The sequence below is a fragment of the Arachis ipaensis genome, chromosome B07 (genome assembly GCF_000816755.2).
Source record: "Arachis ipaensis cultivar K30076 chromosome B07, Araip1.1, whole genome shotgun sequence".
Taxonomy (NCBI): Eukaryota; Viridiplantae; Streptophyta; class Magnoliopsida; order Fabales; family Fabaceae; genus Arachis; species Arachis ipaensis.
In genome coordinates this window covers 12,113,767-12,139,089 of record NC_029791.2, presented here as the reverse complement: position 1 = coordinate 12,139,089, position 25,323 = coordinate 12,113,767, and the positions used below count along the sequence as shown (strand labels likewise).

The window sequence follows — 25,323 nt, the reverse complement described above, 5'->3', positions numbered from 1 at the left end:
TAACATTGATGTGAATTGTGTGAAATTGTAACCAACAGAAAGCAAATGACAATGAAATTAAAGTTGCAGAATGTAAATTGGCAAGTAACTTAAAGAGCAAGAAATTAAATGGCAGAAACTTAAAGTGCAAGAAATGTAAATTACGGAAACTTAAAGTGCAAGAAATGTAAATTGCTTGAAATGTAAAGGGGATTGGGATGTGGATTTGCAGAAATTAAACAAAGAAAAACTAAATTGCATCAAACAGAAGAGGGAAGGGGACTTGGGATTGAACCGGAAACAAAGCAGTAAAGTAAATGAACATAAGAAATTCTATTATTTAATTTCGAAAACTCCATTATCACTTTATATCTGCCTGACTGAGATTTGCAATGTGACCATAGCTTGCTTCATACCAACAATCTCCGTGGGATTCGACCCTTACTCACGTAAGGTATTACTTGGACGACCCAGTGCACTTGCTGGTTAGTTGTATCGAAGTTGTGACAATTATGAATTAAGATCAGAGCACCAAGCTTTGGAGCCATTACCAGGATTTGTTCGAGCCTGGAGATCACAATTTTGTGCACCATATAGCTTACCATTTATACACTTTATTTGTGTATCAATTGTTGTTATCTTAGGTCCTATATATAGGATTATTTAGTAGGGCCCGCAAATATCTTTCGATTGATATCTAGGGTCAATCAACATCAATATCTTTCAAATGTCTATCTTGCTTCTTTTTTTCTCTCCCAAAATAAGGGTTCTATGGATTTCGAAATTCAAATTACTCAATTGATTTGTGTTTATAAATAAAGGCAGAACCCATTGATCATGGCAGATTTTTCTCACATTCATGTTGCTATTGTATGTGTTTCTTAGTTGCTGTTTGATTGACTGAAATCAGTTTTTTCTTTCATCCCTTTAATTGCATTTCAATATGACAACTGCCATGGATATGGTTAATAAGATTAATCCTGAGAAGGAAGTATGGAACCTCAAAGTTGGGGTGATTAGGCTTTGGACTGTTCCTACTTTCACTGGTCAGCTTCTCCCAAATTCCATGGAGATGATTTTGGTTGATGAATCTGTGAGTTATAGTGGTATAAATCTATTAAAAAATTTTGGATGTTTATTTTTGTATTTAGATGTGTTTTTCCTTACCTTTTTTATATGGAGGTCTGAAATTTTGTTTCATTTAAATTTGTTTTTCTATTTATTCGATTTGTCATTTATCAGATTTTTAGTATAATTTATGTTGATTGGTAGGGGTGCAAGATACAAGCTACTGTTTAGAAGACTATAATTTACAGGTTCAAACAACTTCTCTCCGAGGGTCGAGTATATGTAATGAAGCTCTTCTCTGTTGTGCCAAACCAAGGATCTTATAAGGCCACTATAGGCATCAGTTTAAGTTGATTTTCCAGTTCAGGACCACTGTTAGGGATGCTATCTGCGATTTTATTCCAAAATCTGCTCTTACAATCTCTCCATTCACTGAACTTTTGGAAACCAAAGAGGATTCCGATTTCTTAGTTGGTATGTTGTGCTATTTGCTCATACTTTTTTGTCTGAAATGATTGCAGTCTTATTTTTTTTTTATTTGTAGAATGTTGCTTTGTTGTCATTATTTTCTAATAGTTTTTTTTAATATTTATTTCAGATGTGGTGGGTCTGTTGGTCTCTGTATCGGAAGAGAAAGAATATGATAAAGATGGAAAGAAGATGAAGATGGCTGTGATGGAACTTGCTGAAAATGAGTTAGCGTTCTTTAATTTCTACCTCTTCCTGTTATTGAGATTCTTTTTTGTTTTCGATGTGTTTGTATAGTCAAGTTTCTAATAGTGTAGGTGATTTTGTTGGTTGTTTTTAGTCATAGGATTCGGTGTGCCTTATTTGGTGAATATGTTGATGAACTTAATCGATTTCTGTCTTCTGGGTATGCTAAACAGCCAGTTGTGATTTTACAACTTGCCAAAGTTAAGGTTTTTAGAGGTTTGTATCATGTAAATTCCATTTCAGGTGCGTTAGTTATCCAAGTTCACTTGGTTTTACCACTATATTCCTGTAACCAATGTATCTATTTTTTATTTTCAGGTAGAGTTGGACTTCAGAATGTTATGTTTGCATCAAAGCTTGGATTTAATCTTGACATCCCAGAGGTGGCAGCTTTTCGAAAAAGGTATTTTTGTACGTGTAGTTTCTGTTGTATTTTTTGTTGTTGTTACTGTCATTGTTTATTTATTTAAATTGGTGTTGTATTTGTTAACAGTTCTATTCCACATGGAGTTAGTGCATCCCAACCCATTGGCATTGTTGGATCTAGAAAAAATGTCGGAATAGAAGAAGATTTTATGAAGCTCACACCTAGGTGTACTGTGAAGTCGCTTGATGATAACAACCGGGTTGGAACCAGTTTAATTTTTTTATCATGTTTACTCTTGATAATTTGTGTTAAATTTTCTTTTTCTATTCGTTAGTAAATACTGCTTTGTTTTGGAACGATATTAATGCTTTTGTCCTCCTTTGTACTTGAAAATACTATGCTGTTAGTATTTATTTTAGTTTTTCAGTTTTAGTTTGTATTACAACTATCTTTGGTTATAATGTCTTAACATTTATAGACATGGTCTTATATTTTTAGGCTGGAACTTTTGTTGTACTAGCGAAGATAGCTGAAATAGTTAAGGATGGTCCTTGGTGGTACTCTGCTTGTGTGTGTGGCAGAGGTGTTCAGGCAGAATCTGGGATTTACTTTTGTCAATTTTGCAATATCCATGTTACAAATGTGACTCCTAGGTATAAATATTTTACAATGCTTCCTTTGTGCTTTGTTAAATAGTGAATTATTTCTGCGTAGTTGTTAACCTTAGGCCAGTATTTATGTGCATCTTAAAAAAATCTAGGTTTAGAGTGAAGGTGTTGGTTGAGGATTCCACTGGTGTTTCTATTTTTGTCCTCTTTGATTGTGAGGCAAGTTACCTACTGAATAAGACTTGTGCCCAACTGTTTGAACAACATCTTAAGGATGTTGATGTAAGTCACTCGAATGCTATATTCTTTTTATGTGCTGATTTTATTGTTAAAGAGTTTTCTTATCCTTCGATTTCTACCGATTCATTTTTTCTGTTGTGTCTGTTTTATATTGTTTGTAGGTTGTGTTTGGCACACAGTCTCCTCCTATATTCCAAGAAATTGTTGGAAAAACTATGCTGTTCAAGGTTTTTAGTAGGCCTGTTGGGATGGAAAAATTCAAAGGGACTTATCCAGTGAGGCGTGTTTGTGATGATGCTGCAATAGTTGAAATGTTTGAGCTCTCTGGTTCAGATTTGAGTCCTGAAAAGGTATAAAACGGAATTCGCACCTATTATTTCATTTTAATAAATTCTTTCTTAAATTTTTCAATTTTTGGTTGTTCCACCTTTATTCATATCTTATATCAAATGTGCTTTGTATTATCCAAGGCTGGGTTTGTACCAAAAGGAGAGAGATCATTTGGGTAACCCTCTAAGGTTACCAAATCACCGAATTTGGGATTGACTCCTTCCAGCTGCTCCGAACTCTTTGTTGGTTCGCCTCAATGTACCCAAAAGGAATCAAGTGTTGTTGACTTGGGAGCTGATGAAGATGCTAAGATTCCATGTTTCGAGTTTCTTCTATTATTTTTTCTGTATTACTTTTCACCCTTTTTTGAATTGTGTTTAAATTGAACCTAATATGTTGTGTCATTTAATAGTGTTCTCTCCTCAAGAGAAAGTCTGCTGATGCTGTGGTGGATAAGTTAAATGAAGTGGATAGTTCTGAAAATTCATGTGATGAAGTTGATGAAAGTGAAGAGGTGAGTAGTGTTGCCAATTTTTTTTTTTTGACAGAGCGCTTAATTTTATGATCAAGTTCATTTGACTAGAACTCATTAATTATCCCTCTAATTAGGATTATATTTTCATGCAATTGTTTACACTAGGAGTATGTGGTTGGCGTTAATCGAGGCTCTCTTGATGCTGAGAAAGATGTGAAGCATTCGTTGAAGAGGTTGAGAAGATCCTTAAGGCTGCAATTTGATGAAGCTGATGAGTCTCGTGGCTCGGGGAATGACGGCTCCTCTGGACATGGGGTTAATTGAGGTGGCTACCCATGACAGTTAACTAGAGCTACTAATTAGGACTAATCTAGGGCATTAGGTATTTTGGTTGTCTCCATGTAATAGCATTTGATGCATTGGATTGTAGTGGATGAGAATATGTGTGTGTTTTCATGTTTTGTATAAGTTGTTTGCGTTATTTTTTGGGCATCTTTCTCATGTAATAGATTAAGTGCTAGGGTGTGGCTACAATATCATTAGCCACTGGGCAAATTAGCTATTTAGCCCTTTATGTTTGTACTTATTTCTTTGAAATTCAATAAAATGCAGTAGCTCTTTTATGATATAAAAATCTCTCCTTCCACAATTTAGTTTATTCCTTAACTTATGTGGTTTTGCCAAGTGAATGCTTTATGGTATTTAGATGACTGAATATTCATGTGTTGTTGAATTGATTTGTACTTTTTTGATATATCTATATTAAACAGGTTGGAAGTGATCTTTTGGCCATTTCTTTTGTTTTGATGGATTTCTTAGGTGCATTTTGCCTAGAATGGCTAATGTAGCTTAGGTATTAAAAAAGTTCATTCTTTGTTAAAATGATGAGAAGGATATATGTACACCACAAAATCAGTCATGATTTTCTATTCGACTGATTTTTTTTTATTAGCTAAAATAATTTCAAAAACATTTGGATCTTATTGACTCGCTCTCATGTCAATTTGAGAGTCAAATACGCAATTCTTTTAATACACAATTTTGACATTAATGGCACAAAATTATAAATAAAAATTTTTAACAAAAAAAAATTATGTCTCTTATGACTCAACTCGAATAGTTTACTTATGATTAGTTGATTTATTGTAGAGTAAGTTTAACTATATATTTTATAATAATAACTCTGTTCTCATTGTTACTGTATACGGAAATACTATATTTTTTTGAATATAATGAATGGTGTATTCACTATATTTTACCCAATTACTGCTGAATCCATTTTTTTAATATAAGTTGAATATGTAAATTGTAAATAGGTAAAAAAATTTTGCATCATGTCATAATGTAAAGATCAGCAGTAGCAGCAGCATGTGCTAGACCATTCAATCCATGAAGTTCTCTATACTCAGAAAGACCAGCAAATTTTGGATGAAAGCTCTTCGGGAAAAAGCTCATTGAAGTTCTTCGGGATTTTGATGCTGAGCACTCGGTATAGATATATATTTCATAATACCAAAACACATATTTTATACTTTTTCATTTATTAATGATATTTGGTCTTTTGAGTGACATTCATTTATTTTGGTTGACTTCATTTTTATTTTATACTTTTCTGGTTAATTGTAGGTTGTGTATGCACCCCCTTATCCACCATTCTTTGATGATGTAATTGGAAAGGAAGTTGTGTTTAAAGTAGACCGGAAAAAAGTCAGAAATAGACCAAATGTTGGGACGTTTAAAGTAGTCAACTGTTCTGATGATCATGTGATTGTAACCAAATTCAAGATAGATCATGTTTCTAGTGTTAGTAGTTCCATTCCATACTTTTACTTTGGACTTTGTTTACTGTGAATTGATCTTTTGTTCTTTCAAAGACATATAGTTACCATGATTTTTTTATTTTTTCTTTTTTATTTCTATCTTGATCAATTAACCTTTTGTGTAGAGACTTCTCCCACCAACTATATTTTCACCGATTTATGAGGATGTCATTCAAAATTCGTAGCCTCATGATGAAATATCATCTCTTGGTAGTAGAATCTCAGTTACTTCTGACAACATCGAATCTATTGAAGTTGATATGGAGGCTTTGGGTGCTGCGTATAACCTTACAAAGCCGGTACAAAATAGTTTAGATTATATTTGTAGATTAGTTGTCTAATATGATTTTGTATAAATATAAATGATATTAAGCATGCTGTTTGGATTCAATTTAATTATTTTTCTCATGTTTCTTTCGTTTCTTTTGGATCATACAATTACATCTATCTCTAATGATAGAAATTGGTGGTATTCAGTTTGTTTGTGTGGTGAAAAAATAGATGCTCACTAATCTAAGCTCTTTTGTCACCTTTGCTTGACACATTGTTCTGATGGAATTTTGAGGTTATCTTTTGAACTATGTTCATTTCTATTTATATATTGTTTAATTAGTAGATTTTTGGGTTAGTTTAGGACTTTTGAATTATTTTAAAATATTTTTACTGTTATTTTTTTATTGTAGATACAAAATAAAAGTTTATGTTAATCACGCTGGTGGTTGCAATGCATTAATTCTCCATGATGGAGATGTGCAACACTTAATGGGGCGAAAATATTCTGAGATTTTAAGAGATGATGGCTCTTTTATCTTGGTTAGTTTCTTCATGAGTTACTTCTAAACGAGATTAATTTATTATTTATTTGTTACATTGATGCGTATAATTTATCTAAAAATTGTGAACTATTCAGATATGAGTTTTGATAACAACTCATTTATTTCATATGGTGCTATAAGTGATAATGAAAATCTGTATTTTTTACAACTAATATTGAAATAAAATTAGTGAGGAGTTTATTCTTATCTGTGTTATTATATCCCACTTGAATTTTAGTTGGATATGTTTAATATTTAGTTATTTATTATTTGTAATCTAAAACTGATGAGTGAGTTGTTTCTCTTGGAATCGGTAATGTATTTAGGAGTTGGTTGTGTGTGTGTGTATTTTTTTTGGTTAGTGGTATTTTTATTTTAAAAATTTTTTATGTCTTACAGGTCACATTCTTAACTTTATTAGAAAACAAGACATTTATTTTAATTTTATTTATGATGCTAAGTTAGTTTCTAATCTTTGAATTATTGATGTTGTATTTCTTATTGGGGATTTAATTCAGTAAATTAATAATGTTAATGTTCTGCCCTTTTTTTTTCACCATGTTTTTTAGACTGGAACTCTTTATCTCTTATATTTCTACCTGTTAAATGATATATCTTTATTCATTTAATGTTAAAAAAAAAAACTGTTGTGATTAAAAGTGAAAAATTCTGTAAAATTCTCTCTAGTGTGATATCAATTGATGGTTTCCTTAATTTGTATCTTAAAGATACGTCATGTGTATTGTTACTACTCTTTAATTTGTTCTCTTTCTGTGTCTTTGATTTTTTGGGTTTGATATTCTATTCTTTTTTTTTTCTCTGTATATTCAGATACTGATTTCTCTATTCTTCTATTGTCAGAATGAAGAATTTCACTTGGATGCATCCAATTTTTTGTACAAATTGATAGGAAAAAATTGGTATTCATGGTTGATCCTCAGCCCGTTGAGAGTGACACATTATGCTCTGCGTATAATATTTTTAAAGTTTCTACACATTAGTTTATGTTAAAGCTGATTGAACGTGTTGAGAATCGTGTTTTGAATGCGGTTAGTTTAGTTTTCTCTATTGACTTCCAAGATATTTTTTAATAAGTGTTTGTTCACTTTTTTAGTATTATGCGTAACAATAATATTGTCTTCTCTATCAAAACATGTATAATTAGTGTGCTATTGTTTCAGCTTCAAATGTGGCTTCTATTAAAGACCCTGTTTCACATATTTCTGGTTCAATATTACCTGCTGTAAGTTTTCATCTCTATGTTGTATTTCCGACTATTATTCCTTGATATCGCGTTTTTTGTAGAACTGGTTCTTTATTGCTTAAATGTTTCTTCTTTTATTAAATTTCAGTAAATTTAACAGATTTCATTTTTGTTGTCTTATTTCTTAGCACAAATCTGTTCGTGTGGTGAATGAAATTGTTTGCAACAAGAGATTGGCATTCCATACCGTGATGTACCAAGATCTACAAAGCAAAAACTTGAAGATGCCTTTTCTAGGAGTATAGATGAAATTTGGAATGATAATGAGGAGGCATCATCTATGAATATTTAGGATCAGATTCAACTGTTGCTAATGTGATTTGCCTAAAATGTTCAATTACAATATGTGATTTAGTTTCTTTGTGTTAAAGATATGGTGTTGTAGTTTTCTTGAATTGGGTTGTTGTAAGTTGGCTGGACTTAGACGTTCTGTTAACATTTTACTTGTTGAACTTCTAAATTCAAATGTTTCCTTTTAGTTGAGTAACCTACTATTTCAGTTGTAACTTTATTAGTAAAGAGTGGAGTTTATGTTCTAATTAAGAATTTTTAGTATATGACTTGCGGAATTGATGCATGCATTTCTAACAGGTGGTTTGGGAGAAGCAGTTCTCCCAAAGAATTAAGGTAAATATTTTGTCCTTTTTCTTTGGTCTTATATCAACTATATCTGATCATTTGTATTTTATTAGGATTTTTTTTATATCTTTCCTGTATCTATGAATTAACTATTCTTTTTTCCTTTTTATATCGGTATCCGAGTACATTGATTTCAAAGTGTTGTTTGCGGTGGAGTTACTGGAATTGATGGAGTTGGTTGTGTTAGGAGAATTACTTGAATTTGAGATCTTAGGTTAATAAATTATCGACTTGCGTATGTGTATGAAATTTTCTTTAATTATATTGGTTTTGGTTCTTATTTATATTTATCTTCTTAATTATGTTGTTTATATTTTTAAGTTGTATTTGTTGTTGCATAATTTATGAAGTTGAACAAGATAGAACGTTCTGTGAGACAAGATTTCTATAGCCAATTCTAAGATGTGCTCATCAAAATTAATGTTTTGAAAAGCAATGATACTTATGCAAACAATGAAGAGTTAGAAAAAATACTTATGTATTGAGTGGTGATAGAGTAAATAAATCTGTTACATTTAGTTAAGAATTGAATAATAAAAGTACTTTTTATTAATGTAAAAAGTGACAATCTAAGAACACTGAAAAAACAAATCCAAAAGAAGAAACAAAAATTTTCAACCCATGCGTTGCACAAGTCTTTTGCTAGTTTTAATACATATACGTAGCATAGTCGTTATAAATTAATAAGTCGTACTTTTATACAATAGATATCAAAAGTGTTTGGTGTGTAAAAAGTATTATTGCAACAAAATTGTTGATGCTTAGTAACTTCGTTAATAAATTCAAAATCAATATTTTATTATTATTTTATTTATTTTGTGTAAAATATCTACTAGAGTATGCATCTGAAAATATATTTTCAAGCTTACAAATAAAAGTAGTAATGAACGGATATTTTATACGCTTTTTGGTATCATTTTTATATTGTTTTAGTTATGTTTTGTTTAAGTTTCATTACATTTTCATAGGTTTTAGTGCAAAATTCACATTTTTGGATTCTATTTTGAGTTGTTGTGTTTTATGATGATTTCAGGTAATTTCTAGCTGAAATTGAGGAGTTTTGACAAAGTCTAATTCAGAGGTAAGGAAAGCGTAGCAGATGCTGTCAGATTCTGACTTTCATGCACTCAAACGAACATTTCTGGAGCTACAGAGGTCCAAATGACGCGTTCTCAACGGCGTTGGAAAGCTAACTTCTACAACTTTTCAGCAATATATAATGGTCTATACTTTTCTTCGAAGAAGCCTGCCCATATTGGCCGTTGAATGCCAAGGAGCTACCCCCTTGCTGGCGTTCAACGCCCCAAGAAACCTAAGCCAACGTTGAACGCCACATTCCACCCATTCCCGGCATTCAACGCCCCCAAGAGGCACAAGGCAGCGCCAATCACCCCCTAATGGGCGTTCAATGCCCATCCCTCAAGTTGGACGCCAAGCTCAGCCCAAGTACTCAACCAAAGTGGGCCCAGGAGTGGACTTTCACACCTTTAGTGTAGTCTATCATACTTTTGTACTTCTTAGTTATTAGGTTATTATATATAGAACAAAGATCATCATTGTTAGGGATTTTGCCTTTTTACACGTTTTACATTACTTTTTGTAAGTTATGAGCAACTAAACCTCCTAAATTATGGTTTGAAGTTCTGCTGATTCTCATGAATTAATAATATTACTGTTTCTATTTCAATACACGTTTGATTCCATTCTCTAGTGCATTTTCGTTCTTCAACTCATGAATTGAGAATGACCCGTGACAATCATCCTTATTCTACATGGGTTCCATGTGAGTTATGACCTGGATGGCATTGAACCACAGCTAGAGAGTGCACTGTGGATTTCAAGAGCGTGCTTGGGCGACTTTGGATACGTGACATAAAATCCCGTTGACCGTGGGTTATTGAGGTCTCTGTGGCGTTAAAGCTAGAGTTTGAAAAGCAGCGTTCCCTGATCCAGAAGATCTGACCTTGTCTGTGGCGTTTTGAGTAGGATCGCAAAGGGGAGTGGATTGCTTAGATCTTCACCTTCGGCTATAGTGGAAAGCCATGAGTTAACTTGATGAGGATGCTACATGAGTTGCTCGGATATGGTAGACTGCTATGGTTTAGAAGAGACTAACTTGATGAGGATGCTACATGAGTTAGTCAATTACGGCTGCCATTGAATGAATCATTCGTTATCGAAGTAGACAATAAGAAAAGTTAATCCGAAAAGAATACGCATCTCCGAAGCCTAAACTGAATATCTATCATTGCTTTTACACTAATCTGGTATTTCATTTTCTTTACTATTTTTATTTATACTTTCAAACAAACAACCATTTTTTCTAATCGCCTGATTAAGATTTACTAGATAGCCATTGCTTGCTCAATCCGATAATCTCCGTGGAATTCGACCCTCATTCATCTGAGGTATTATTTGGATGACCCGGTGCACTTGTCGGTTCAATTATGCGGAGTTTAATTTCACGGTATTACTTGGATGACCCGGTGCACTTGTCGGTTCAATTGTGCGGAGTTTAATTTCACGCACCAATTAGATCGGAGTCAAAATTATGCCAACAAAATTCAATTTAGACACAAATTATTAAAGTTCTTTCATTGCCTTGTATAATGAGCTACTTTTCAAGCAACTTTGAAGGCAGTTAATTATTAACAGCACATCAAGTGTCAAAGGAGGCTAATAAGGAAATGCATTATTCATGTGATTTGGTTGAGAAGCCGCGTTTGCGAGAGACTTAATCCCAATACTATTTTGACTTATACATTTGATCAGTTGTTAGCTTAATTAACGTAACGCCACATGGGAGAAAAAAACAAATAATTAATGGAAAAAAGAAAAACAAGCCTAAGGCAAGAAGATTATGTGTGTTTGTTCGAGAACGACAAAATAAAACATGTAAAAGGTACAAATTTCTTGAGAATAATTTAGATTATCAAATCAAAGGTTGACTATTAGCTACGGCTCAAACCAATGAACTTTTATGAAATGATGATTTGTTAAAGGACCACAGAAAGGAATATATAATCCTTGTTCACAATCACAAACAATGAAACTATACAAGAGCAAAATTGAAAAGAAGAAAAATGCAATGGAACTATTATATTAATTTTCTTATCATAAGTGTTTGTATATATACAACACTTTACTCTTTAAACTATTTGCATTTTAGAAGAGCCTCATCTAACACTTTCTACAACGAAGTTTTTGCAATTCAATTCATATATATATTTAATTCTATTTTTATTATGTGAACAAATTAAAGTAATTAAGTATATATGCACCAATAAAATATATGATTTTCTAATACCAATAATAAAGTTGCAGTTAGTTGCTTGCTTGGCAACACAATTAATTTATGTTGGTTTTCACTTCTCATGGCACTCAATTTTCTATATTTGAACAGTTTATATTAAATTGCTCATAGAGTAGGAAAAAAATTGAAAAGAAAAAAAAAAGGGGCCTATCTACAAGAGATTAGTTACTGTAATAGAACAGAATTATAAATGACCTATACATAGTTGTTCACATGTTGATAGAGAATTTTTTTTACAAGTAAATAAAGAAACTTGGAAATAAGTCAACACTATTGCCGTATAGGGTTGATAGAAGCTTCATGGATCCAATTTGGTAGTGTTTTCTTACTATCATAACCGTTATCTATACTTCATTCGTGTGAATACTGATTATATAATATGATGCAAGCTAACACGTTTTTTTTTCAATACAGTCTGGTAACCACTGTTATTCACTGTGATTAATTTCTTACTAGTTTGTAATAAGTTCTTTGACAAGTAAAATATCTGGTTCATCTTTATATAATAAATCAAGTTATAAAATTAAATATAAATCAACTAACATGCACGGGGTTAATGATTTGATTGTTTACGAACAACTTTATCATTTTTTTTAAATAGTCGTGATTTGAAATTTAATGAGAAAAAATTCAAATAGAAAAGAGATAGAAAATAACCTTGATATATTTTTTTTTCTTTCTAAAATACTCTTTATCATATATAGTTATAGAAGAAACACATTCTATATTAATATTAAGATGTATTTATCATCTCAATTGTTTTATGTTATATTTTTAATATGCTCATTAATTAAATTGAAGAGGTTGTGGAGAAAAGGCAAAGGAACAATGAGAGGAGTTATTATTATAAGCAACGAAACCTTTTACACCTAGTCTCTTTGTGTTCCCTCATATACATATATATGCAGAATGCAGCCCCTCCCTCTCTTTCCTTAATATTAGTTGATCACTCACTATATAGCTAGTCACTAGTGATATGATCGAGTAGCTAGCTACTTTGATTATATATATATTTATAGAGAAGCTAAGCAATTAAGTAAGTGAGTGAAGATGGAGGAGGAATATGATAATAAGTGGTTGATGTGGATGAAGAGAAAACAAGTGTTTGTTGGAAAGAAGAGTAGTAGTAGTAGTTACTCATACTTATCATGGGAAGAGAGGGCTTTTGCAGAAGATGCAGCAAGAGTTCTTGGTGGAAGCACATGGCCGCCAAGATCATACACTTGCAATTTCTGCCATAGACACTTCACCTCTGCTCAAGCACTTGGTGGTCACATGAATGTTCACCGAAGAGATAGGGCTAGACTCAAACAATCATCATCATCATCATTAGGTACTTAATTCATCACTTAATTACTCATCAATCATGCTTAATTAATTATAATTATTACTTAGTTACACAGATTTTTAACGACGCACGGTTTGACTGTCAATAAAAGTAATTACTGATAAACACATCTATCGTCGATAAAAAAATTCACATAAAATTTAATGATAAATAGATATATTTCATTAAACTATATAATATAATACGTGTTGATATTTTAATTATCATTGGCATTTGCCTATGAATACTAATCTTATTATTAAGTTCTTCTTCTTACTATTATTCTAATAGTGCTCACAGGAGAAGATAACCAACAACATGCTATAACAGGCTCTTACTCTTCTTCAATTAAAAGGGGGCAACAGAAGAATTTTGAAGAACCTGAAGACACCGTGATCAGTAGTTGTAAGAAGTTAAAGACTACTACCACCATTTTCTGCCTCAAGCCATGTTTAAACGATAATGGAATTGAAGACTTGGATCTTGAACTCAGGCTAGGCGCCAAACAACAAAAAGTTAACTAGTTTTATTATTTAGTGTATATTTCGGACACAATCAAGAACTCTTGTCAAGTTAATTCGTTGTCATCAATGATCAAGCTTTTATTAATTACTAGTGTTGCTTGCAATTATTCTTCCCTTTTTCAAAAATTTCAACGCTACTTTAATTTTAGGGATATATTAGGTGCAAAACTAGACATTGAACATATTATGAAGTTTAAATTCTGATGATTATTCTATATATATGTGCCTAAAGTTTCATTGCACAAAAATTAATGAAAGTTTAACAAGTAGAATAATAACATTAATTAAGTAGATAAACTAAACATTTTTTCATTATGTGGCGCAAGTGGAGATTAATTAGTGTTCTTATAGTTTCGCAAAATTTTTAACTAGGTTCTTATACTTTTTTTTTTTAAATTGAGTCCTTGCACTAAAATTTTTTTTCAATTGGGTCTTTACATTTTTTTTTCTTTTATTTAGGTTTCTGTACCAATTTTTTTTTAATTGGATCCCTATAAAATTAAGCCAATTACTATTAAGAGAGACTTAATTAAAAAAAAAATTGGTATAGAGACCCAATTAAAAAGAAAAAAATATAGGGACCTAATTAAAATTTTACAAAACTATAGGGACCAACAGGATAATTAAACCTATATTATATTTGTTTGTTTGTATTCTGATGTGATGAGCTATGAACAGTGATAATAGTAGTTGACATAGTTTACACAGAGATGCATGGAGTGAAACTGCAAATATAGAGAGGAATCAGTGAAGGGAGGTAAAAATATAACTGTAAGGTATTAAAAGTGATGAAAGAAACAGGCACACTCACTGACAATAAAAAGTCACTTCAATTCCATCATCAACTACCTACACATTAATTACACTTACACATATTCATTCCAGATTATCAAATAATAACTAACTGTATTTTATTAATTTTTCTCTCATGCATAAATCATGTAAACCTCCACGCCAAGGACCTTTCTTTAATTCTTTCTACGAGTTACATCTTGATTGTTGATTATGTTCTTGTTACTTTTTTTTCTTGTATTTTTGGACTTGATGTTACTTCTTGTTACTTAATTATTAGTAGAATATTGATTGATACACATATAGTTATGATGAACTGATGAGTATCACATGCATTTTTTTTTTCTCTTTTTTTTTCTCCTTTTAAGTGGAGAAAGGAGTATTTTTATTTTTCTAAATTTTTTAAATTTTACTAATAAATACACATACACGTTCTATATATTAGCATCTTATTAAAAATATGCATCAATTTAGCACATATACACGTCTTGAAATTCTTTGATTATTCCTTCGAATGGTTCCAAAAGTTCAATCTAATCAAAGAACCAAATACACGGAATCAAATTGAATGTATAATATTTAGGATTTGTTTGGAAAGCTTAAAAATAATTTTTTTAAATTTTTAACTTATAAAAAATAGTAATATTAATGTTTTGTGTAATTTTTAATATTAAAGACTTAATTAAAATTTAATATAAACATTTAAAATTAAAATAGTACTTTACCCTAACCTGCTTTCAATGAAAAATAATACAATCTAGAATCAACAAAATAAATCTTAGTAATAGTATTTGGACTGGATTTGGACTAATTCACTTTGATTTGACTAAAATTTCATAAAAGTGGTAAAATAAATAATCTCTACACTACTTTTATCCTCAAGCGTTTGAACTTGAGCCCAAGAGGATGAGGAGAATACTTCTATTTATTAGTTGATAAGTTTAGAGATCCACAAGTTAAGGTCACCAACATATTCATTAATTATTCCTTGCTCCAAAGAAACCAAGATTTTATTGACATCCCAGATCCTACATAGCAAATCAATAAAAACAAAAATCAAACGTCTAAGTATAATTTTATAGTTAGACGAGTCAAGTAAAGTAGGTTTAAGTTTAACTTTGGCCAAATTAGACCTCCAAAGTCCATAACAAGGCACCCTAACCTTGCTAGACTATTCCTAATTATAGCATGGAAGATAATTTAATTTTTCTCTCTTTCAGCTGTGAAACCTTTTGTAGTAGTATAGGATGTTTTAGTTAATGAAATTCTTTATTTTATAATCAGAAGATCTTAATTAACTTTCACTAGACGAAGGTAAGGTATAGGAGGCAATATGAGTCTAATGAGCCACTAGTGCTTAGTTGCTTCTTCTCTTATTCTCCACTTTTTTTTTTCTTTGGGTCCTAATGCCTAATTTATTTTCTCTGTGTATGTTTTCTCTTAATGGCTGATGAATCTTTTTTTATGTTGGCTCATGTAGAGATCCGCAAGAGCATAAATCAGGTCCAAAATATCTGGGCTTGAGATAAAACTTTGGAGAAAACAAACAAAGACTTGTAGTTGTGCAATAACAAAAAAATATTAAAAAACAAAAAGGCAATTGCCACTAGAAGTTGAAGTGCGAATAACTGTGCTCATGTGGTGGCTCCAAGAAAGAGAATGGGCTTGCTGCTACTCAACCTACGTAGCTACCGCATAAGGTCTTAGACTGTGTTTGATTTAGCGTTGGGAGGAGAAAAAATACGTTTAAATGTAGTGTGTACTTCCTTTTTATATTTAGATATTGTTTTTGTTCTGAAGGTAGAAATGATTTTATGTCTTGACCGTTCTCCTTACCAAGTTTATCTTTTATTTTTTTGTTGGTAGTTTTTTAGTACTTAAATCTTATATATATATATATAATTGTTGTGATAAGGATCAATTTAGATTTGCTGAAATGATGACTGAGCTAAATTTTTTTCTTGTTGTAAATCATATTTTGTTTAGCACAACTATTTTAGAGTTTTGTGTGGTGCTCAGATCATAAGTAGTCATGTAAACGGTTACTATTCTGTTCATATACTTAATTGTTCTATTATATCAGTTGGGTTACTTATTTGACTTTTGATTTTAAGTCTCAAGTTACGGTCTTTCTTCCATCGACTTCTGTTTCTCGTGTTGCTAAAGTATCATACTTCAGCTGCTCCAATTTTGTCCCAGTCAAAGCTGCTGTTCATTATTGTTGACACTGTTATTTCTGGTTTTGTTTGCGATTCCTATGAATTGGATTGGAATGGTTGGATGATTCAAATAGATTATTAGAGTTGAAAAGTCTGAAAGATAATAAAAATTAATTAGTAATAATGCTCGACTAAGTGTCTTGTTTAGAATATGTGTTCATACCCTGGGTCGAGCTGTCCGAACCGGGATGTTCAGTAGCAAAGCGACCGACCTGTTCAGGTCAAACGGACCGACCTCTTTACGAAGAACTCGGCAGAAAAGCCCAATAAAGGGCCCAAATAGAGGAACACGACCCAAATCCAAAGGCAGTCCAAGCCTATAGAGATAAAGGCGGTTCCCTTGAAGATAAGCTGACCCCATCCAAAGATAAGATAAGATAGGATAAGATAACTAACTTATCTTATCTAAGAAGGTCACTTCTCACCATTATAAATACACTGGAGCACCCAGGTATAACTCATACTCTGATTCTACATAAAACCTGCTTAATACCCGTGCTAACTTAAGCATCGGAGTCTCTTGCAGGTACCCCCCACCCTCCGGTGGCCAAGGATCAGCAGTGCAGCAAGTCCAACAAGTCGGACACAACAGCCCTGGCTGCCACCAGCCAGCCGGACACGCCATCTCCGACCAGTACAGAAGATCTCATCCGAGATCGACCTCCAGTTTCAGGTAACCCTCGGAACATTGGCGCCGTTGCCGGGGAACCTGGAAGTCATCCCAAAACCATGGCGGACGGCCATGACAACGACCACGATTCAGATCTGGAAAATAGAACACCGCACAAAAATGCGGACACTATGCTAAAGGATACCCCAGGATCCAACGGGGACAAAAACTCACCAAATCCGGGAGCTATGGAAGCACTCCAAGAACGTTTAAAACAACTTGAGAAAGAAACCCAGCAACAACGGGAGATCGGAAAAGATCTGCAAAGAGAGGTACAGCGACGACGAGAACTAGAAGAAAAACTACAGCAATTAGAGGCCGACCTCAAAATGAAAGCTCCTCGGACCACTCCTGAGGAAACTTCACGCAAAGAACATGACCCATTCACCAGGGAAATTATGAAGACCAAAATTCCAAAAGACTTCAAGCTTCCGAATATGGTTTTGTACGATGGCACCACAGATCCTGTTCCGAGGGTTACCTGAAACTGGAGGTCGATCTCGGATGAGATCTTCGGTACTGGTCGGAGATGACGTGTCCGGCTGGCTGGTGGCGGCCGGAGCTGTTGTGTCCGACTTGTTGGACTTGCTGCACTGCTGATCCTTGGCCACCGGAGGGTGGTGGTACCTGCAAGAGACTCCGATGCTTAAGTTAACATGGGTATTAAACAGGTTTTCAGTAGAATTAGAGTATGAGTTATACCTGGGTGCTCCAGTGTATTTATAGAGGTGTAGAGTGACCTTCTTAGATAAGATAAGTTAGTTATCTTATCTTATCTTATCTTATCTTTGAGTGAGGTCATCTTATCTTCTGGGGAACCGCCTTTATCTTTCTAGGCTTTGACTGCCTTTAGATTGGGTTGTGTCCCTTCGTCTGGGCCTGCTTGGGCCTCTTACGGTGATTTGGCCGAGCTCTTTGTGAAGAGGTCAGGCATTGGCTGAGCTCTTTGAGAAGAGATCGGATAGTCTGACCTGAAGAGGTCGGTCGACTTGTCGCTAAACATCCCGGGTCGGACAGCTTGACCCAGGGTATGAACAGTGCCCCTGCTTGAGTTCGATCTTTCCATGAGATCGTTCTTTTTAGAGCTTCGATCTCTTTGGAAGTCGTGCTCAAGCATCTGTCTGGCTTGTTTCTTCATTGCTTTGCAATCTTTGCAGATTTTCTAGAGGTTTGGTACTTCACAGTCCGTCCTCTTTTGAGTGATAGTGTGGGCTTTCTACCCTTGCCTTCTGGATCACGCCTTGCTTTAAGTTTGTGTTGACAACCCTCTGCCTTGGCGAAGTTATCCTTGCGGCTTGATATTCGAGCTTTTAGTGACTTGTCCGATGACTTTTTAGTGTTCTTTATACAGAACCTTTTTTAGTCTCGGATGACGTTCGTAGCCCTGTTTGAGATTGTGCCTTCTTTGAGTGGAGTTGTATCCCTTTTAGCTAAGCACATTTGAGCCTTAAGTTGTTTCCCAACCTTTTGGCTTGTTCATTTTTGAGATTGTACTTGCGCCTCTTCTTAGCTGACGTCGACCTGTACGATTTTGCCCCTACTTGAGTTTGGACCTTTCCGTGAAATCGTGCTTTCAGAGTTTCGATCTTTTTGAGGAAGTCGTGCTCAAGCATCCTGACTTTGGTCGATCTTGAGTAGTTTCTCCTTGTGGGAGTCTGGTATTGCCCTTTTTAGTTTGTTGAGAGGTCTTTTCAGCCTTCTTCCGACTTGTTTGTCTTCACTGTTCGGGCTTTTTAGTCATAATCCAACAACTTTTTAGGTATAGTTCCTGATGGGAAACCTTTTATAGTCTGTTTGGATGACTTTTTAGCGCCGTTTTGATTTGTGCTTTTGCCTTTTGAGTAGTGTCTTTTTTCAAGACTTCGTACCTTTTAGCAAAGCATTCCTAGCCTTCCTTTGGCCGTTTGTGAGATGTCTTTGTCCCCTTTGTGGATCTTTGTAGAGTGTCGGTATTTTGTTGTCCGACCTCTTTTGATCACTGCTGGTTTTGTCCACTTTCTTCTTGGTCGAGGTGGTCCTTGGGGCTAACTTGTCCGACGACTTTTTAGTGTTCTCGTAGAACACTTTTTAGTCATTCTGAACAATTTTGATAGCCTTGTCGTGGAGCCATGGCTTTTTGGGCGAAGCTATGTCCCTTTTAGCGCACGCTTTTCGTTGGTCTGACACCTCGTGTCGATCCGAGCTGTAGCTTTCGCCGGTCCGACTTCTCTTATCGGTCCGATCTGTAGCTTTCGCCGGTCCGACTTCTTTTGTCGGTCCGATCTGTAGCTTTCGTTGGTCCGACTTCTCTTGTCGGTCCAAGTTGTAGCTTTCGTTGGTCCGACTTCTCTTGTCGGTCCAAGTTATAGCTTTCGTTGGTCCGACTTCTTCTTGTCGGTCCAAGCTGTAGCTTTTGTTGGTCCGACTTCTTCTTGTCGGTCCAAGCTATAGCTTTTGTTGGTTTGACTTATTTGCGTCGTCCTCTTTCTAAGTTATTTTTGTAGTCCTCTTTTTTGGACCTTTTTCAGGTCTCTTTCAGGGATTACTTTTATAACTTGTTCATTGTAGGAGACCGACTTCGTCATGTCGATCTCTTCTAAGTTATTTTTGTAATCCTCTTTCTTGGACCTTGGTCAGGTCTCTTTCAGGGATTACTTTTATAACTTGTTTTGTTTTTTGTAGGAAACCGACTTCGTTAGGTCGATCTCTTCTAAGTTATAGCAATTCCTCTTTTATAGGGTTGGCCAGACCTCTTTCCAGGGATTTGCTGATAACTTGGGTTGACTTGGTCCGACTTCTCAACGTCGGCCAGTCTTTAAGTTATTATTTTAGCAATCCATAAGACCTCGTCAGGTTCTTTTTCCGGATCACTTTCGATAACTTCTTACATTATTCTGTGTTCATCTTTGCCGATTTGTAGAAGGTGGTTGCTATCTTTAGATCGTCTTTTAGGTGAATCGCGTTTTCACCTTTATCGGACGATTGTCTTTATCGTGATCGTGCAGTGAAATTGTTTTTCACTTTCCGCCGATCTGTTGCTTTATAATCGGACGATGAATGCTTCAGATTAATGCGTCTTGGTATAGCAGTGAATTTTGTTTTCACTTTGTCGACCTTTGTCGAAATCAAACGATGAATTCGGTTTTCATCATGGTTGGGCGGTGAAGTTGGTTTTCACCTTGCCGACTTGTCGCTTTGTAATCGGACGATGAGTTTGATTTTCATCTTGCCGACTTTGTCGTCATCGGGCGGTGAATTTGGTGTTTCACCTTGCCGACCTGCCGTAGTCGGGCGTCTTGGTAGGAAACTTTTTAGGGAATCTGCAATCTTTTAAACAATAAAATAAAGATAAGAGTGTATACATGTTAGTACTTACCTTTCTAGGTCGGGAAATCTTTTTGGATCTCGGACTGGTGCCCTTTTTAGATTGCAAGCATGCCATGACCTTGGTAGCTCTTGCCCCTCGAGGTTGGACATTTTGTAGCAACCTTTCCCTAGTTCTTCTGAACAACTTGGTATGGTCCTTTCCAGTTGGCTGCTAGCTTCTCCTCTCCTGACCGACCTATTCTGATGTCATTTCGGATCAGGATGAGATCGTTGTTGCTGAATTACCTTCTGATTGTTATCTTGAGGCCATTTGACATTTTAACGGCTCTTCCTTGATCCGAGCTCTTTCTCGGGTTTCTGGAAGTAGGTCGAGTTCTTCTTTTTGAAGTTGGGAGTTGGCCTCTTCACTGTAGTGGATCACTCTGGGCGATCCTTCTTCGATCTCTATTGGGATCATTGCCTCCATTCCGTAAATCAATCGGAAGGGTGATTCCCCCGTGGTGAAGTGTGGAGTTGTCCGATATGCCCATAGGACTTGTGGGAACTCTTCAGCCCAAGCTCCCTTTGTGTCGTTTTAACCCAGCTAGTATGACTTTGTTGGCGGCTTCTGCTTGTCCACTGGCTTGTGGGTGTTCTACGGATGTGAATTGGTGCTTTATTTTTAAGTCAGCCACCAACTTCTTGAAACCTGTGTCTGTGAATTAAGTGCCATTGTTTGTGGTGATGGAGTAAGAAACCCCAAACCTTGTAATAATGTTTCTGTACAAGAATTTCTGACTTCTTTGAGTAGTGGCATTAGCTAGGGGCTCTGCCTCAATCCATTTTGTGAAGTAATCCACCCCTACAATGAGGAACTTGACTTGTCCCGATCCTTGGGAAAATATTCCGAGGAGATCGAGTCCCCTCTTTGCGAACGGCCAAGGTGATGTTACACTGATAAGCTCCTCTGGTGGGGCAATGTGGAAGTTGGCATGCTTTTTGATGTAAAGCTTTGACTTTGTATTTGGGTTTTTGCTCTGTTGTTGCCTCCAAAGGGTGCCCCTGGACTTTTGTGTGAGTCCTGGGGTTTCCCTTTTACTGCCACGTCTGTCACTTGATGTTTTGCTGTTATTGTCCGAGTTGTTTCCTTATTTGCCTGAGTTGTTTGGTAGTAATCCCATAGTCGACCTATGTCTTTGAGATGTCTACTAAGATCCCAGACAGCCTGTCTGATTAGCTGAATTCCATAGTTTTAATGCGTGTTACTGTGGCTGACCCTGAGTACATCCCTTATACCGCCTTCGAGATTGACTTGTTGTGGTCTTGTAATGTAGCCTGGATGAGGCTTCTGTTATTGCCCCCTGGTTTGGTGTTAGCTAGTTTTGAAAATGCATCAGCTCGGGTATTCTGCTCCCGAGGCATGTGTCAAACCTCATATCCCCGAATTGTCCGAGCTGTTTTCTGTTTTTGTCCAGGGTCCCCCGAATTGTCTGAGATGTTCTCTGGTTTTGTCCAGGGTCCCCCGAATTATCCGAGCTGTCCTCTGTAGGATTCTTCCAGCTAAGTTTATTTTCTGTAGGATGCCCTTTATGGGCTAGTTGGTCCGAACTCTGATAGTGTGAGCTTGAAAGTATGGGTGGAGTCGTCGAGAGGTGAGTATGAGGGTGTAGGTGAACCTTTTCTATCTGTTGATAGTTTAGTTCGGTCCCTTGTAGAGCTTTGCTGATGAAGTAGACGGGTTGTTGCCCACTTTCGTCTTCTCTGACTAGTGCTGAGGCTATTGCCTGACTTCCTACTGCGAGGTATAATGAGTTCTTCACTTTCCCGTGGTCTGGAAAGAATTGGTGGTTGCCCCAAGAATTTTGAAATCTCGAAAGGCTTGTTCGCACTCCGTTGTCCTTTTCACCTCGTCCGACCTCTTTGGAGTGAGGTGGACGTTCAACTCGTCCGACCTCTTTGGTGTGAAGTGGACCTTCAACTTGTCCAACCTCTTTGGTGTGAGGTGGACCTTCAACTTGTCTGACCTCTTCGGTGTGAGGTGGACCTTCAACTTGTCCAACCTCTTTGGTGTGAGGTGGACCTTAACTCGCCCGACCTCTTCGGTGTGAGGTGGACCGTCAACTTGTCCGACCTCTTTGGTGTGAGGTGGACCTTAACTCGCCCGACCTCTTCAGGTGTGAGGTGGACCTTCAACTCGTCTGACCTCTTTGGTGTGAGGTGGACCTTCAACTTGTCCGACCTCTTTGGTGTGAGGTGGACCTTAACTCGCCCGACCTCTTCAGGTGTGAGGTGGACCTTCAACTCGTCCGACCTCTTTGGTGTGAGGTGGACCTTCAACTCGTCCGACCTCTTTCTCCTTTTTGCTTTTGATTGGGCGAGGTGGTGGGATCTTCTCTGTGTGGCATATTTCTCGGTAAACATCCACGAGAGACACCCGAAGAGGGGTGTAATTGTGGTATTTTCTAGGCTTCTTACCGGGTTGATCTTCTCTTTTCTTGGACTCTTTATCCTTGTCCCGTGGTGGGTTAGGAGAATTCGGTTTTTGAGCTCTCTCCTAGTTGAGAGTTCTCTTCCATGTTGATGTATTTCTCTTCCCGTTCCTGTACCTCGTTCCGAGATGTTGGGTGCTTCTTGGATATTGAGTGGCTGAAAGGTCCTTCTCTTAGGCTATTGATGAGTCCCATGATGGCTGCTTTTGTTGGAAGACTTTGTATGTCAAGGCATGCGTTGTTGAATCTTTCCATGTAGCTGTGAAGGCTTTTCCGATCTCCTTGTTTGATTCCCAGCAAGCTTGGAGCTTGTTTGGCTTTATCCTTCTGGATGGAGAACCTGGTGAGGAACTTTTTTAGCAAGGTCATCAAAACTTGTGATGAACTTTGGAGGCAAACTGTCGAACCCCTTTATTGCTGTCTTTGTCAGGGTGGTTGGGAAAGCTTTACAACGGATTACATTTGAGGCCTCCATGAGATACATCCTGCATCTGAAATTGCTAAGATTATGGCTTGGATCTGATGTGCCGTCGTACGGGGTCATGTCAGAAGCTTTGAAGTCCTTTAGGATTTTAGCTTTCATGATCTCTTTGGTGAATGGATCTTGATCTTTGTGGGAGTCATCTTCGTGACCGGATCGAGTAGTCTTGGTCTTGAGATCTGCTTCGAGTTCTAGGAGCTTGTCCTTTAACTCGCGGTGTCGCCTAACTTCCCTTCGTAGGTCTTTCTCAGCTTCTCGTTGATGCTCCACCTCTTTTTCGAGTTGCTTTAAGTGATCTAGAAGTGCCTCCATGGCCTCCTCGTTTGGCGAATTCTCGCCTTTGTTGGGTTGAGGAGTATCTTTTAGTGTAGTATCCGCGTCTTTGTGCGGTGTTCTATCCTCTAGATCTGAATCATGGTCGTTGTCATGGTTGTCCGCCATGGTGATGGGATGACTTCCAGGTTCCCCGGCAACGGCGCCAATGTTCCGAGGGTTACCTGAAACTGGAGGTCGATCTCGGATGAGATCTTCGGTACTGGTCGGAGATGACGTGTCCGGCTGGCTGGTGGCGGCCGGAGCTGTTGTGTCCGACTTGTTGGACTTGCTGCACTGCTGATCCTTGGCCACCGGAGGGTGGTGGTACCTGCAAGAGACTCCGATGCTTAAGTTAGCATGGGTATTAAACAGGTTTTCAGTAGAATTAGAGTATGAGTTATACCTGGGTGCTCCAGTGTATTTATAGAGGTGTAGAGTGACCTTCTTAGATAAGATAAGTTAGTTATCTTATCTTATCTTATCTTATCTTTGAGTGAGGTTATCTTATCTTCTGGGGAACCGCCTTTATCTTTCTAGGCTTTGACTGCCTTTAGATTGGGTTGTGTCCCTTCGTCTGGGCCTGCTTGGGCCTCTTACGGTGATTTGGCCGAGCTCTTTGTGAAGAGGTCGGGCATTGGCTGAGCTCTTTGAGAAGAGGTCGGATAGTCTGACCTGAAGAGGTCGGTCGACTTGTCGCTAAACATCCCGGGTCGGACAGCTTGACCCAGGGTATGAACAGATCCCAACCACCATCTTAGCAATTTTAGGAGCAGGATGTACCTTACCGATGCCTCAGACGCCGTTCGCTGCAAAGCTTTTCCAAAAGATCCATATCCACTCCCAAGTATTGACGCCCTGGTAGATGCTTCCTCTGGATATAGATACCTATCATTTATGGACGCCTATTCAGGATATAACCAAATCCCCATGTATCCACCAGATCAAGAAAAAACATCATTCTTGACACCAAAAGCGAACTACTGCTACATCGTGATGCCTTTCGGTCTCAAAAACGTGGGAGCTACTTATCAAAGGTTAATGAATAAAGTCTTCTCTGCTCACATCGGGAAAATTATGGAAGTTTACGTGGACGACATGTTGATAAAAACACAAAGCGAAAATACATTATTGTCCGACATGTTGATAAAAACAGTTCAAATGGACGACAGAATGTGAGCAAGCTTTCCGGGACTTCAAGGAGTTCTTAGGACGGCCACCTATCCTATCTCGACCACAAGAAGGAGAACCACTTATATTCTATCTCGCGGTAGGAAGCCGAGCGATAGCCTCAGCACTAGTCAGAGAAGACGAAAATGGGCAACAACCCGTCTACTTCATTAGCAAAGCACTACAGGAATCTGAGCTGAATTACCAGAAAATAGAAAAATTTGCCTATACCCTCATCCTAACATCTCGACGACTCCGCCCATACTTTCAGGCTCATACCATTAAGGTCAGAACTAACCAACCCATAAAAGGAATACTGCAGAAAACATATTTAGCAGGCAGAATCCTACAATGGGTAGTCGAGTTATCAGAGTTCGACCTCCAATATGAAGCTCGGACGGCCATCAAATCACAATATCTGG

General features: G+C 36.5%; 3 protein-coding genes across 3 annotated transcripts; all 3 read left to right on the top strand.

Moving 5' to 3' along the window:
• LOC110264989 lies at positions 923–1,691 on the top strand. Its single transcript, XM_021107698.1, has 3 exons — positions 923–1,072; positions 1,410–1,528; positions 1,646–1,691. Exons 1-3 carry the CDS (start codon positions 923–925, stop codon positions 1,689–1,691), a joined length of 315 nt encoding a protein of 104 aa, XP_020963357.1.
• Positions 1,363–3,558, top strand: LOC107608510. The gene is made up of 9 exons (XM_021106663.1): positions 1,363–1,521; positions 1,646–1,742; positions 1,856–1,977; positions 2,080–2,164; positions 2,255–2,387; positions 2,627–2,781; positions 2,889–3,018; positions 3,138–3,326; positions 3,447–3,558. Exons 2-9 carry the CDS (start codon positions 1,708–1,710, stop codon positions 3,483–3,485), a joined length of 888 nt encoding a protein of 295 aa, XP_020962322.1. The 5' UTR covers positions 1,363–1,521; positions 1,646–1,707; the 3' UTR covers positions 3,486–3,558.
• Positions 12,466–13,602, top strand: LOC107608478 (probable transcriptional regulator RABBIT EARS). The gene is made up of 2 exons (XM_016310256.2): positions 12,466–12,965; positions 13,251–13,602. The coding sequence occupies exons 1-2, from the start codon at positions 12,683–12,685 to the stop codon at positions 13,481–13,483; spliced, it is 516 nt and encodes a 171-aa protein (XP_016165742.1). The 5' UTR covers positions 12,466–12,682; the 3' UTR covers positions 13,484–13,602.

Excerpts from the sequence above, each read along its gene's own strand:
- LOC110264989 (XM_021107698.1), top strand. The coding sequence starts at position 923 with ATGACAACTGCCATGGATATGGTTAATAAGATTAATCCTGAGAAGGAA. Across the intron at positions 1,073-1,409 it reads TGATTTTGGTTGATGAATCT|TTCAGGACCACTGTTAGGGA; the intron begins GTGAGTTATAGT and ends TTGATTTTCCAG. Across the intron at positions 1,529-1,645 it reads GATTTCTTAGTTGGTATGTT|ATGTGGTGGGTCTGTTGGTC; the intron begins GTGCTATTTGCT and ends TATTTATTTCAG.
- LOC107608510 (XM_021106663.1), top strand. The coding sequence starts at position 1,708 with ATGAAGATGGCTGTGATGGAACTTGCTGAAAATGA. Across the intron at positions 2,165-2,254 it reads GTGGCAGCTTTTCGAAAAAG|TTCTATTCCACATGGAGTTA; the intron begins GTATTTTTGTAC and ends ATTTGTTAACAG. Across the intron at positions 2,782-2,888 it reads GTTACAAATGTGACTCCTAG|GTTTAGAGTGAAGGTGTTGG; the intron begins GTATAAATATTT and ends AAAAAAATCTAG.
- LOC107608478 (XM_016310256.2), top strand. The coding sequence starts at position 12,683 with ATGGAGGAGGAATATGATAATAAGTGGTTGATGTGGATGAAGAGAAAA. Across the intron at positions 12,966-13,250 it reads ATCATCATCATCATCATTAG|TGCTCACAGGAGAAGATAAC; the intron begins GTACTTAATTCA and ends TTATTCTAATAG.